At 44.5% G+C, this 15,537-nt stretch overlaps 1 protein-coding gene across 3 annotated transcripts in view; it reads left to right on the forward strand.

Moving 5' to 3' along the window:
• The window catches only part of PCSK5 (proprotein convertase subtilisin/kexin type 5), a 1,619,480-nt gene that overhangs the window by 1,048,122 nt on the left and 555,821 nt on the right, over positions 1 to 15,537 (forward strand). Inside the window, exons 19-21 of one of the 3 annotated variants that reach the window (XM_069625844.1) lie at positions 2,698 to 2,827; positions 7,892 to 8,007; positions 10,554 to 11,860. In XM_069625844.1, the coding sequence (XP_069481945.1) occupies positions 2,698 to 2,827; positions 7,892 to 8,007; positions 10,554 to 10,660 (353 nt within the window). In that variant the 3' untranslated portion in view covers positions 10,661 to 11,860. Of the gene's footprint in view, positions 1 to 2,697; positions 2,828 to 7,891; positions 8,008 to 10,544; positions 11,861 to 15,537 lie in introns of those variants that run through there. The other 2 variants (XM_069625843.1, XM_069625842.1) reach the window with 2 other exon arrangements.

A 15,537-nucleotide genomic window follows, 5' to 3' on the forward strand; every position in this document is an offset into this window, starting at 1 on the left:
CCCTCACTTTACACCTACCTCCTCGTACCATCACTAGGATGGATGGCTCATGAAGCAAAACAAGGCCAGATTTAAATTTCTTCTCCTGGTTCACAAATCTATCCACACTAAGGCACCACTATTTCTATCCAACTCTATAGGCCTTCCCGTAATCTCCGCTCTGCCTCCTCGATAACCCCTGTGGCTGCTCATCCTCCCTGTGCTTCCTCTCTTTCTCTCTTCTTGCTCCACTTGCATACAATTCTCTTCTCCCGGACACCTGAGAAAAAGTCCACACGGATGTATTCAAAACCAAACTAAAAGCCCTCCTCCCCTCTGAGTTACCCTCATAACCTACCTCATTTGCCTGCTAACAAACATGTTTCCCTCACCTCTACCCCGCCTCCATCTTTCACTTCCTCTGCCTCCGTTCTAGCACTTCACCCATTATGGTCACGTGCTGAGCACAGCTGGCCGTACCACCAATTTGCACTTAAAAATGTCCAATATTGGGTGTCCTTAATCTATGTATGTCCACTTATGTATTGTCCATGGTGACTTTTCCATTTACTCCCCTCCACAACCTGGTCAGAATGTCCCTCAAACTCACCCCATTGTAAGAAGCTCACTGCTTCCCATCAAATCTGTTTTCTTATCTGTTGTACACTATTATGTGAGCAAAAGATCATTGTTCCTCCCGTATAGAAATAAAATAAATACAAATTAAAAAGTGTCTTTTGCCAATCTGACCAATCTCTGGAACACAGTCTTGTTTTACCCATTGGATCAGAGGCAATGCAAAATCATGTTTGTGTAAGAATGGTCTTCTGGAGTTGAAACCTGGCTACTGCTTTATTTAAATTGGAGCCTATAGAAATAATAGACTTCGCCCCTGATTCATGGAATTATTTGCGCGTAAAACGCACATTTGCGCGCCATTCTGCCTGAAAATCCCCATACCTCAAACAGGAATTTTCAGGCAGAATGGCGCGCAAATGTGCGTTTTACGCACAAATAATTCCATGAATCAAGTTATGTGTGCAGGTTGCTTGGCAGATTTTGAGCAAAAAATAATGTATCCATTTCGACCAGACTGTGTGAGTGATTTTTATAGGAAGCTGGGGGACTATTAATTTCATCTTGTTCTTTGGCATTTTTATGGGTCTATTTGTTTTAATTTGTTTTATGTAGAAAGGTCAAATGAGTTCAGAGTATGACAGTTTACTACGAAATGCAATGAACTTGGAATGTTAATGTTCATTATCCTATGTTGATTCATTGAAATGCTAATAAAAAGATGAACATAAAAAAATAAAAATAATGCAATTTTTTTATTTTATTCTGTATTGCTATGAAAGGGAAAGCAATGGGGTTTTGCCACAGTCGGTTTAGTGACATCCGAGAGCTTAATTTCGGCCCAGACTCATCGGCCCCAAAAAAATACATTGCATTGTTTTGAGCACCTACTCCTCGTTGCAAGAGATATATCAATTTAGCACGAAAAGCTGTTTCTGCGCCATTCAAAAACATTATCAAAGGCACTGCTGCAACGCCACCGTAAAGCTGCTACAGCAGACGGGGGAAGGGAGGGTTCGAGTCTGACTTGCAGTGACGGGAGCCAGGCCCCCAGTGTTTTTCAGTCTCTGGGTAGCCTGCCACACTCCAGATGTTTGGTCCATAACCCCCATTAAGCCCCTTCTGCATATTGAGTGGTGAGGGATCATGGGAGTTGTAGTACAAAACCTCTGGAGTGGGACGGGTTGGCTTCTCCTTAATGTTTGGCACTCCTAGGGATAGCAGATGCTATAACCACATGTGGCTTCTGGCCAACACGGCGGGTTGTTTTTGAACGTGTGATTTAAGCAATGTGGACACTGCGGTATGCCAAGGCGGCATGCTGCCGGCATTTGCTACATTGAGCAGCTCCGTGACTGTGCTTCTCAATAACGGTTTAACAAAAATCTCAATCTCAGATTGGTCATGAAACAATATACATTGCATTAGTCGCCTAGATTTACGATCACGTGATGTCACTGATGGGCCAAAAGTTGCGTGATGTCACTTTCAATCCCCCTCTACTATTTGAGGTTTCACTGTTAATATATTTCAGTAATGCCACTTTCTGTGATGTCATAGATGTGCCAGGAGTCTTGTGATGGCCTTGAGAAAGACCTGTTTTTTGGCCGAAACACGTGTTGGCTGTCTTTTGCTAATGCTTTAATTTGGCTACCCGAGCCTTGATGTTCTGTTCTACGTTTTGAATACTTAGGTTTGTTGATCTAATAAACCACAATTTGTGAACGCTATATCAACCCCCTCGCGCCTAGTTGCCTTTGGTATGTTGGTTACTGCTCATGGTTTTGTCTGTAGGTCCTTACCAAGGCACGTGCTTCGGAGAATTACAGACCCAGTGCAGGTGATTTTGCAGTTCATCACGCTCCCCTCACATTTGTAGTATTGTGATGTCAATTGCGCTATTACTATAATATCTATGTATTCATGATGGTAATGTATTGCATAGTTAATGTATTCCTGTGCGAATATGCAGCGTTTTTATATTCAAATGTGTTCTTGGTGTACACAAGGTGTGCTTTTTCCGTGTGTGTAAGAACAAAGCAGGAGATTGTGCACCTATCGGTCGATCTTGGTGTCTGTGCCAGTGAGGTAAAGTGCGGTACCCTGTACACACATCACACTGTTTTCTCTCTCGCATTAAAGGTGCAGGCGCTGATGCGTGCATAAACTGCACGGATGTGTACCTGATGGAAGATGGCAGATGTGTTCAGTCTTGCAGCACCGGCTATTACTTTGACCTGTCCCCAGAAAGTGGCTACAAAACCTGCAAAAAGTAAGCGTGCATGTGGGTGAGGGTGTGTGCATGTGGGTGGGTCGTGGGTGGTTGTGGGTGAGGGTGTGTGGATGTGGGTGGGTGGGTCGGTGGGTGGTTGGGTGTGAGTGTGGGGGGCGCATGTGGGTCAGGGTGTGTGTGTATATATATGTGGGTGTGCGCGCGCGCGTGTGTGTCTGCAAATACTGTTTTTGATCATCTCCGCATGTGATGCGCGGCTCTACTGTTTGGAATATTGTTTACAGTTCCAAAGATAATTAGTCACAGCACCATTATGAGAACAGGCTGCTCACAGCAAGTTACAGCATGTTGCTGTAATGTAGAGGTCTCCCAAATGCCATGTAATCTCCTAGACAATCGCTGGTCTAGAATGGATGCAAGATGGGCGTCCTTTTCTGGGCTTGTAAAACAAAATGTGTCTTTTAAACCGTGCGCTGTGTGGTGTTGGAGATGGCTATTGCAATGGGTTTAGCTCTTCTTAATTATGGATCTGCAGATAGAAGCATTTCTGCACCCAGGCATACAGTACCCATTGCTGCCCGAGCGAAAGACTTCAAAACAGACGGTGCTATTGCGGAAACTTTGCTCTGGTGAAAGGGCAATTAGCACGAGGCAAACCTGTATTCGTTCATTGCATGTATGCCCTGGTCCTTCCACCACCACCACCACCCTCATCAACATTATAGAAACTTCTTAATTCAGATTTCAGACGCGGGTGCGAATGCTTCCATTTGACAATTAAGCATACACAATTTCTACAATCGTCTCCAGAAATCCCTCCGCTTCTATCGGATTTCAAGACTTTCCCACTGTGTCCTGTCTTCCAAATGCAAGGGTGTAAGGAGGTTGCAGCATTTGATCTAAATCAAAATGGAAGCAAAGACTCCTTAGGGCGCCATCACAGGCCGATTCTGCCAAGCCCCGGCACGTACTGGTCATATCCCCGCAGGGTCTGAATACCAGCCCCTTCTTCCACCACTAAACATAACGAGTCATTCTGCGTCACTGAATTGGGTATTGCACTCACTGGACCACCTTACCAGGGGAGTGGCTAGGTCTGGAAAAGACCCGGGGCTACGCTGATGTTGGAACTGTTGGGACTGGGGGCTAGCTAGTCTTTTGGCTGTAGCTCCTGAGATTCTATCCGGGGCTACAACCAAAAGATCAGGGGCTATAGCCCCCTTAGCCCCCCCCTAGCAACGCCCCTGCACCCTACCACTTTGCGGCACTTTGCAGATGCAATGATTGCGGGCATCGAGTTCCTTTACACGTGGCAAACTGTGCAATCCATCATTCTTGCCTCTAGTTTGAGAAGTGGGGTAAACCATGTCTTTTGAATAGTTGGGCATCAGCTAGTCATATATGTTGGCTACTGAGAGTGCTCTAGGAAGTAACATTGTCCCCATGCTAGTGTTGTTTGAGCCGTTGTCATGGGGTCTGTACCATTTATTTATTTCACATGGGAAGATGCCTCTTCCCCCCGCTGTTATGTAATGTAGTCTTCAGCAATCTGTGTGTGCAGACATACAATAATGCCGTAGTGCAGCCCCTGAGCGAATGTGTACTCTGGTTTTCAATCGAAACTTCTTAAATCACTTAATGACTACAACACAACGCAGTTAAATATGGCTATAATGGCGCGGTATGACGTAATGTACTCCCACTTTTACACACATTGCTGTACTCCTGCTATTATCTTGAGGCATTGTCCGTTTATCTATCTTTATTGAGTTATTAATAATTGCTCTTTCCTATTTGGTAGTAATCAATCATTGACTTTAAACCAGAGCCTTGTCTGGTGTGAGGTGCCCACCTGCATCGCCAGTGGACCCTCACCTCCCAGTGAACAGGATCCTTTTTCCAGTGCACAGCCAACAGCGGCCAACAGCAGTATCACTCTCACTGTTTTCTAGGGATAGCTAGGGGGCTGCGCCCGCCTCTGCCTTGGAAGCTTATATCTTCACCTCTCTGGCAGAGGTCTTTGGAATAGACTGTATCCCCATCAGAGTTCCAGATTAATCCTCTTTCAGAGTCCAAAGATAAATCACAGCAGGAGATGATGTCCCCTCCTTATAAAGGCAAACTGTCACAGAGGACTAGTCCAAGGCAGGCCTGCTGTATGGAAAGCAATCCAGGCTGTTGTAACAATTACCCATTTGCCTTCTAACTTCATTCACAGAATGCCTTGTCCTTCCCTGCCCTGCCGGAAATGGGGGAGACAGGAAGTGGTGCAGAGCCCCAACAGAAACCAAGATGGTGGAACCCCTCTCTCAGCCAACCTCTCCCTTCCAGCTAATCTAACTCCATCCTTTTCCTATGTTTACTGACTTTGAAGGGACTCCGGTAGTCAAGACACTGATGTGAGTGTGACTTTGTCTGTGATACCTTTTGAAGCACCGGTTCCCAGGAGACTAACTTTGGAAGGGTGCCTGCGCCCTGGAGGAAGGTATTACCCTTCTTCTGGAGGATCAAAGCAAGCTGAGTTACTGGCCATTCTCCTACATGGCTGTAGTGAAGACATTGAAGATAGACGCTGATATATATCAGACCTGTAATGGCTGCATTCAAGCCCACAGAGCTAAATCGGGTACGATACCAAATTGCTGTGGCTGTATAATTGGGTGCTCTTAGTCACCATGCTACAAATGGGCATGGCTTGTATCTAAAGATGTACGTTCCATCAAATTGACTAAAGCATACAATGATGAGGTTTCATATCAGTGGTGCCGATGATTAAAAACCCACCTCTGCATGCTGTTACTTCGTATTCCACCAGCTGTCAGTCATGGATGCGCATGTGACCTTTACACCTGCCTTGTGCCATGGCAATGCTGGTGTTGATGGTGGCTGTAAATTATCTCAGCAAAGACAAGTGGTTGCACTATAATTTTGGCATGGAGAATTTTTGAAAGAGTCTGCTTAGCAGACCTTCCTTTCAGAGAAAGATTTACACGCATAATTTTATATAATAAAAATCAAAAAGGCTGTGTTTTTCCACCCTTGCAGATGCATTACATTGCATCAAGACATGCATTTGCCACTGGTTTCAAATGGAACCAGCCTAACTTTCCATGTGTGGCAGAGTGGAGTAGATGAGAAAGGGTAGAGAAAAGAAAGGATTTGATGGTATAACTCCACTGCATTGTGCAGTGGCCCCAACAAAAGTATAGTTTTGTTGACTTGGTTTTAGCTGCCATGAAACAGCAAATCTGCATGAAAAATCATAATGCAAAGAGCGCATTGCTGTTTCTTATGATTGTAGAAATCAAATTAATTCTCGAAGTATAAACAAAGAATAATGGAATATTAGAAATTCACCTTCACATAAACCAAATACAAAATCAGTTACCATATTTGTCTCTGGTCACAAAGAATCCCCCCCCCCCCCCAAATAATGGATACGGTTTCTCATTGTACCATAGCATTGTACCATAGCCCTCCTTTCAGCGTCTCAAGAACATTCATTGGTTTCGGATTGGATGCCCCAGAATTATTTTTCATGGATGTCCTTAGTGTTTCTCCGATATGTTTCTTGGTTAAGTCGCATTTGAAGCCTTTGATGTCCACGGTGTGGTGCCCTTTATGCCCTTGCATTTTGCCCCCAATACCTCTCCACATTATGTCAATGTCCTTCATTTGAGTATCTCAGTGTTTCTTTTGAAGCCTTGAGAGCGTCACGTGTGATGGGGACGGTGCCTCTCGTGGAACCATCTGGTGCCACCCCCGCCATCTCGCATGTGGCGCGTGTCAGATTGGCCCATGCTATCCCCATATAATCTCCCCAGTGATGGTACACGTGACTCCAAGGTAACGCCTATTGCTGTGAGTGCTACACATGTTGTGAACAGATCAACTAAGTCCCACTGTTCCTTTAAGTGCCCACTCTAATGCCCCTTGATGCCTCACGTGTGCCTGGTGTGCCGCCTATGAAAGGCCCTTTCTGTGACCCATGCAGTGATTGTGATTACTACCCATTTGTTAGGGTGTCCCCCACATTGTATGCCATGGGAAGCACATTTTTTTCAGTGTCTTCTATCACGTGATCAGTGGAAAGGTATTCCAAAGAATTGGGAGTGGCCAGGGAATGTCTAACAAATTTCATTTTAACGCACGGCGTAAATTATAAATCGCGTAATTATAAATCATGTTGTGTTTAGAAGTTTGAACTGTTTGAACAAGTTGTCAAATATTTTACGATCCCTGACCGTGTTTGACTCATAAAATTTGATTTCCCCATCACGAACTGTTTCACCAGTACTGACACATGATTGCGGCGTGTGTGTTTTTTGACCACTCATCAGTGCTGCATCCAACCACATCACTGCACCTGAAAACGCTCCACTGCACGAACAGCTGAAGAATAGTGCATTTCCCATTACAATAGGCCTCAGGGCATTTTGACGAACCGACGTGGATAGAAACCTGTTTTGAAACCTTGTTCTTTGCAAGCCCTGGCTCAAGGTGCAGTTGAGGAATGTGTCCATCAGAAAAGAAAGCTCTATCCTGGATGTCGCGCGCCCTCCGTGCCGTAGCCATGCAACCTCCATACCGTTCACAAAAGGCTAGACCCTCCACATGTGACCTCATGGTTAAGTCCCTGGCCTGCTCAACCACCAAATGCATTACACCTTATGAAGACACATCGAACAAAGACACCCCCCTCCCGCACCGCTCTCTGACCAACACCAATTTCTAGTCCTCTTACTTGTGAGGTGGTGTGTCCATTATTCAGAGAAATGTTTGGATGTCCAACTGGCACACCAAACCGGGGGCACCTAAGGACATGCATAGTTTCATATCTGTGGACTGCGGCTTCTGCGGGGAGGGGGGTCTTGCAGATGGGAAGAGTGTATAGAAATACCATCGAGAACTGCAAGGAGCTGGCCAGAAGGCCATTGCTTTTTGTCAACTGTACTATAAACGGACCATTCATGTGTCCCGACCACCAGCAGGGTGCGGAGCACTGCTCCCCGGAGACTGATCTGGAGGAACACTTTTTATAACTTCTAAACCCCCCGCCCCCCTGTAGAGTTTTCTTATGTGTGTCCTTGCAATCTCTTGTAGGTGTGATGCCAGCTGTTTGGAGTGCCATGGACCCGGGGAGAAGAACTGTACCAGTTGTCCAAGTGGCTACATGTTGGATGCCGGAGTCTGTATAGTTGGTACAGTTTGTAAAGATGGTGAGTTACAGCACTCTTTCTGTAAGAAAACTTGGGGATCCCTTCCAGCTCTCAGACCAATCTTATGTGCCAGTGCTTTTGAAAACAAACGGTCATCGTGGATGAGTCCATTGCATTTCCATGTTATGAACTGTAACATATTTGCTTTATCCAGATATGATAATAAGAACATCCAGTGCGGCCATATATTCTTCATTTATTGACCTAGAGGACACATTTAATCCTGAAGTCACCCCTAATACCAGTATGAACCTGGACCCGTAGCATTACTGGTTGTAATTTGGTACCATACTGGTAATTACAAGATTCATTCCTTTTTTTAAATGATCAAATTTCCTGAAGTTCTTGAAAATCCTTCATCGCCTACATTGTATGTCCACATTCACTCACCTATAGCCTGATTTACACAAACGGGTAACACCTTTCCGAGCTGCCTCTCAAAAGTAGAATATTTGTTCCTACAGTAGTTTCTAATAACTCTTACGCTTTTAATGTTTAATTCCATTAGTGCCTATGTGGCGCATTACATCAACTTTAAGGGTGCGTAAAATGCCCTAATGACATACTATGCCACAAATTCCATTAGCATTCGGGCCGCAGCCAATCAGGTTGTGCGGATCGTGGACTAAAACCTCTGATCTCAGTCTGCGTTCCACAGAATCTGCAGGCTGCCTATCCCACTCGCTCTGCCATCTTCTAGGCACTCACCCTTTCCTTTTTTTGTTAGTAATAATCTTAACCCCCAATCCCACTTACCTGATTGTGGTGGTGGCGCCGCCCACAGCTGCAGCTTCAATGCATCTCGTTTTTCCAGCTGCCATGGTAATGGAAGAGGGGCTCCGTACAGAGCCCCGCCTTCTACAACCATGGCGGCCATCTTGGCAAAGTATTTTTATTCATTGAACGGGATGCGCGCGTAACCCGGGCTGCTAATGATGTTAGTAACCCGTTCCATGGGCTACACCGGGGGAGTGACGTCCTGGCGCCCACTTAACTGCCCTTGCTTCACTCGGCCCGTTAACTTGGGCTGCCAAGCCGTTACCGCCGGTGTGGCCACTGTATTTATGAGGTTTCAGTGAAAATGCCTGACATTGAAGTGCGCTAACACCTCCACGGAGAGAGGCTTAAAAAGTTGTCGGGTGAAATTGTAAGTGTGAAAGAAATAGGTTTAAGAACTGAAATGTACGTTTTCAATCCATTGTGAAATTTGGCACTTTGCTGTGCTAAACAAGGACACCTCCCCAGGGTCTGTGGCACTGTGGATTGTAACATCTATCAGGTTGTCTGTCATGTTATATGGGAGATATGCTGAAAAGCTAGATGCTGCTGTTTTTCTTCTCTAGTTAAGGCTCGTAGAGTTAACCAATTATTGTCGCGTGTCATCCGCGGCTTACACTTCAAATTTCCAGGAAAACTACCCACGTGTAAAATGAATCCATCCATTTCCTTTCAAAGTGTCAGTTATGGTGGGAGATTTTTAATGAATGTTTTTTTTTTTAAATCGGTACTAATAGCAATAAGCCCCTTTCTGGTTGGGGCATTAACGCATCACTCTGGGCCTGTAAATATGGTTCCTGGGTCATTACCCCATACAGTAATGCCCCCCCTGACCCCTCCATCCCTGCACTTATTGCTTATGTATTGTACTGTCAAACTGGGTTCAAATATTGACTGGGACTCTGGATTGTTAGGCAAGGTTTTAGGCTACGTTGTAAGAGTGAGTTGTGTAGTTTATTGCATTCTTCACCCCTTGCATGTCCACTGAGGCAATGTACCCGCTGCAAAAATGACACATGAACGGGACACAGGTGATTCCATGTAATGTCTACTTTTCCAGCTGTTTTACACTCTGTGCATCATACAAACCCTACATTAACTTTGTGGTGAATAAAGGCCCGATAGCTGCAGTTTTAGCAGCAGATTGTCTCCATGGTTCACCATTTTAAAACCGCTTTTTACAGTTGAATTATAGATCCTAGTTATGTTGCAGTGGTGTGTTCCCCAATCCCATATCAAGACCAGACAGTTTCCATTTGGCACCAATGGAGGATAACATGGCGGTTCCCTTGACAACATGATCTGGGTTTTAGGGGCTGTGTTTGCAGTCAACTAGTACAGGACCGGATAAAGAATGACCTTGAGAAATCTTCCCTCAAGATCCAGTGTACTTTTGCATATGTCTTATTTTTCTGCACTGTGCTTCTACATCTGCTCGATCACCCAGAGCTAAGATTACAAATCCTTTATCTGTATTTACTACTGTTATCTAATTATTATCTTTCTGATCTTTTTTCTTTTCATAAATGGATACCAATCACTGGAACACTCTCTTCCTTCCTGTTGAAAAAATCCTGCTGTTGAATGCTATTTGTTATGTGATGGACCAACCCTTTCTGCTGTCTCCTGCTGCTCCTGAATGATCTCTTCTACCAAATCTGCCTGCTCTGACCAATCAAAACACCTCCTTGCGTGTCCGCCACCCTCTCCAACTCTTCAACTTCCTCCCTGCACCCTTTCTGTTGGCGCCCTCTGGAAAGCAACGGAAGAATCTTGGGCGGAGGGCGGTTTCTGTATGCTAGTGAAAAAGAACAACCTCTGCCAGCGGAAAGTGCTTCAGCAACTTTGCTGCCGAACATGTACGCTCAAAGGGTGAACGAGCTCGGCCGGGGCGCCCTTTGTTTCAGTAGACTCCTAGATTATTTCATAATGCTAAAAAAAAAACGAAAATTAAGGCCACCTCTTTCCCGTCCTCTCCCGATGTGCTTTGTCAGGGGGAACGGTGAGCTGTTGCGAGAACTTAAGCGGAATAAGGAAAAAAAAAACACTACAACAAACCTACCTTTTATAGCAGGGTGTTTTGAGGTGAGCACCCCAATTCAGAGTCAGTATTTTGTGACCAAAGTGTATGATGCCAAAATAAAAGTTAAAATAATGATTTGATTTTATGGTGACAAAGGGCAATATTGTTTCTTTTTAAGGTCCTTTTTTTTCTCCTTCATTTTGTTTCGTTTCCCCGTAAGAAAGATTGTTTCAAAAGAAAGCATAAGAATCCTTCTCAGATAATTGTGGATTTGGAAAAAGAAAATTGAGCCTGCGTCTGAATTGTTTTCTTTCCATGTCAAGCCTAATTGTGTGGGGGAAACGTAAGGAAACTAGTCCCTGAGGGAATTGGAGCTGTTGATCCTAAGCAGCAGGACCATGTTCTGCATCCACGATGACATCATCTGAAAAGTCAAAAGTGATATGTTCCATACATTCCTCACTTGGGTCACGCTTTTGTATGGATTATTATTTCTTGTCTTGCATCATATGTATTGTGTAAATAACGTGTTTTCCATAAAATATAAATATATTTTTTCTTGACCTCCATAGACTTGGTACTAAGGATGATTCATTTCCATTCACCTTGAAAGACTGGCTATTTACTGTACCACTTGATATCATTGAGAGAAAGAAAGTACACTAAGCTATTTTTTTTAAGGATGAAGTGTGTGCTTAGTTTGTCCGTAGGATGGTGTCCTTTCAATACGGAAAAGATTAGATCAGGTCACAGTACCCATATTTTTTCTCATGTTTCCTTAAAATGGCCGCCGGGTTCGCAGGTGACCATGATTATTGTGAGGGAACCTAGGTACCTTAATGAATCCAAGGAGTAACTGGAGTCACCCCAGGCTACGGCCTAGTGCCAGACAACGTTTGTTTTCCTGGCTGAATGGAGGTGTCCAAGTCCCAAGTGTGGTTTATTGTCTATTTAAAACAAGAAAAGAAAGTCCTGTCAGTATTTTGTTTGTGACAGTCGTAAATGTAGCAGAAACTAATAAACAAAAATGTGGAGACCTGATCCGAGAAACCACTCAAGCCAAGTCTTCCTTCTGTTTGGACTCATTCATGTGTGTGAGGTTGTTCGAGTGATTAGGTGTAAATCGGCACTGCACGGTAAGCCGGCGACTGTTTGGAAAATTGCAGTTCACTGAATGTGAAACCTACGGAAGGGTATCCCCTTAAGCCATGGATGAATGACAGTCAACGAGTGCAGCCAAATTAATGACGCAGGTTTGGAGTCTGCTCCTGGTGACTCATTTTGTGTATTTCGTGAAGATTCCATTTTCTGCCCTGGGTTGACGTTTCCCAAAATGTTGGTATATTGGAATTGGCATTTCTACAAATTAACACTGAAAAACGATGTAACTAGTAATATCACACCGATCAGTGTTTGTAGTTACAAGCAATTGTTGCAAAGGTTAAGAACAAATTACTTTTTTGATTAACATAAAAAAAGTTTAACTAGTTGTGTTCACCATACACCAAAAAATCCCTGGAACAATCGGCATTCAAAATGGCAGACCGTTATGTGGAAAACAAGAGAACTATGGCCTTTTTTGTTGGTTCAGTTGTCGTCCTCACCATTAGTGCATACTCTTTCCCCTCAGCCAAAGAGCTCCACTCACTTAGCATTTGCATGACAACTGGGGGTTGGTAGTGTGGCCAGGTCAAATACAAAGTTCATACCCAGTCATCCGGCACAGAATAGCAGAACGATCACCTCCTAGCACAAAGATGGCCGTACAGTGCCGACAAGAGCACTGGCCAATACAAAAAGCTTCAACCTTTTGTTTAAAAAGTTTGCAGTGTAACCATTGAGAAGGTAAAAATACTAAATGTAAATTGTTGGGTATTATGATTCTGAAATATTTGCAAGAGATACCTGCAGGAGTTCCGTAGTAAATAATGTCGGTGGAAGTGTGCCTGCTCATTGATCATAAGGGCTTACCCCACAGACCTTCAATAGTCAATCCATGCATAGGTAAGTACATATTTTGATTATGATTGGTAATTTATAAAGTGCTAAATACCCGGAGGTTTCCAAGCGCTAACCGAACGCGTTGCCCCTGGCTATGCTCCCGAGACAATATCTCAGATTCGCTGCTGCAGTTCTGCTTTTACTAGCCAGAGCAATGTATTTATTTATTATTTATAATTGTTCATTTATAAAGCGCTTTATACCAATGAGTGGTTTCTAAGTGCAGGATCAGGATTTGAACCCGCGTTGCGCTGCGTTGTCTTGCTTCCAAGTCAAACGCGTTGCCCTTGACCTATCCTTCCTCCCCAATAGCAATAAAAATGTCAGATGTAGAGCTGGGTGAACTATTTACCAACAAATGTAGTCATCCGGAATGGCATAGGGACCAATGAACGGTTTGTTCCGGTGACATGGCAGAGGAGTCGGCAACAGGCAACGGGCTGTATTAGTTTAACCTGCACATCAACCCACAAGTGAGCTTCTAAGGCCAATGGCAAATAGTGTGAGAAAATGGTTTTAAGATGTTTCAGAAATAATATTTAGGATATGAGGCAAATGTTTTCTTGTACACTTTCTTCAATATGCCCATAATCTGGAAAGTAGAATGTTTGCTTCTGAAAGATTTTCAAAGATCCCAATAACTAAACAAATCTAGTGATTGTTTGTAATTGTACACATATTGGGGAAGTGGCCGGGCAATTCGGTTTTAAGTGCTTACAAATCGAACTCTGCATGTTTCTCAATTGAAGAGGACACATTTTCCTTTTCTAATGTATGCCCCCACCCCTTTAGAAATACCTTCAGGCACAGTCTGGCTGCAGAACTCTTTAAACAGCCAGCAGAGGGCATAGTATAGGGCAATGGCCAGTTCTGTCACGTGCAACAGCATCATGGCCACAGCTGTTGCCCGGTGTGATGTGGCTATGTGGAACGGCACATGCCCCACACCTCCGGTTCTTTTTTTGTGTGTGCCGGAGATGCTGCTCCTGGAATCGCTGCTCTGCATATGACCAAATCGTGTTTATATCTCCCGTAAAGACCTTGGAATTTAATCATTGCAGTTATTGCAAGTGTCATATGTATGTGCCAGGTGTCCATATCATGGCACTGGTACCTGCGTTCATGCCGTGCACTACACTGAAGGCAGTGGTGTGGACTGGTAGCAAAGGTGTTCACCGTGTTCCACAAAGGTACATGCATGGGAAGCCATTCTCTGTTCCTGCAGCTTCGGTGTGCGTGGTCTCCTCTGCACCCCAATAAGCCCAGATCCAGCCTGGTTCCAGAACTCTCAAACACAGACGAGCAGGAGTGGTCCAAATCTAGATGCAAATGTGTTTCTTTAATTCAAGGTGTAACCCTCCTCATCGTACTCTGAGGTGGTTGGTTCCTGTGCTTGGGGTTCATGCATATTTCAGATGACTGATTCCATTACTGGCAACGATGCAAATGAATGCCTTTGAGGACATCCATGCTGGCTATGGTCAAGCAAAAAGCGGCTGCTGCCGAGGCCTTTACTTGGCACAGCAATGTGAGGCCTAGTACTGAACGCTGTGCTCCTCCAGGATCAGCCTTTGGGCCTCTGTTACCCCATGCACCCTCCCCAGCTCTGTCTCTGGTGCTGTAGGAGGTAGGGGGCAGCAGAGAGGCACCCTTCAATGTTCCAATGTACAAGACAGACCCCACTGCCGGGGCCCAACCTAAAACTGCCTCCAGCTCAAAGTCTGCATGAGGACACTCGAGACATATTCCCTCCTCGAAGGTGTTGAGACGTATCGTTTCTGCCCAATTTGAATACATCTTTGATGATAATGCATCTAAGGCGGATTTCCCTCACAAGGACACACCAAGTGATTAGCTCTTGGCACTTAAGAGTCCGCTCCTTATAGAGAATATTTATCCTTGGGAATTCACCCCCTGTGCTCGACTTCCCCGATCTGTGATCTTGGCTCTTGTGTAATGTATCCTTTTAAGATGGTGTTGCGCTTGTTGCCTTACTATTTGTGTAATCTGCACCTATAGCTACCAGAACAATCCACAAGCCTATACATACTTGTATTTTATTTAGAAAGCGCTTTCGCCGCCGCTGCACAGTTTACAAATGGTACAATACAGAAATTATGGAAATTGTCCAATCAATAAACTGAAGGCAAAAGAAAGTTTTTAAGTTCACGTAAAGTGGACAGAGAAGAATAAGACCTCATTTTCAGAGGGAGGGAATTCCAATATTTGGTATTCAGGACTGGAAAAAAAAGACGAAAGCAAGAAGAAGCCCCAGGGGGAATCGGGGGTTGGTGACTGCAACCAAGTGTTGGTCTTGAAAGCAGAGTGCAAGCGGGATGGGACATAGATGGAGAGAAGCGAAGAGAGAGAAAGGGGAGCAAGGCCATGCATGCACCTGAATATGATGAAGGGGAAATGAAAGAGAAGATGAAAAAGAAAGTCAGGACCGAGATTGTAAGGAGGGTGAGTTAGACATATGAGGCGAAAGATGGCGGAGGGTACGAATAGAGGAATAAAATATGGAACGGAGGGGGGAGTTGATAGGTGGGTAGACTAATTAGTAATGCTGAAGGCATTAAAGGCGGGAAAGGACAAGTTACACCTGAGCAGTTTGTGGTGTGGAATGATGGAAAAGGACAGGCTTTATGAATGTTAAGGAGAAGGGCCTGAGCAGGCAGTGCAGAGATGTGCAGATTGAAGGAAAGGGAGGAACCAAAGTAGACACCCAA

This window comes from Ambystoma mexicanum, chromosome 6p (genome assembly GCF_040938575.1).
Source record: "Ambystoma mexicanum isolate Mex_15411 chromosome 6p, UKY_AmexF1_1, whole genome shotgun sequence".
Lineage (NCBI taxonomy): Eukaryota > Metazoa > Chordata > Amphibia > Caudata > Ambystomatidae > Ambystoma > Ambystoma mexicanum.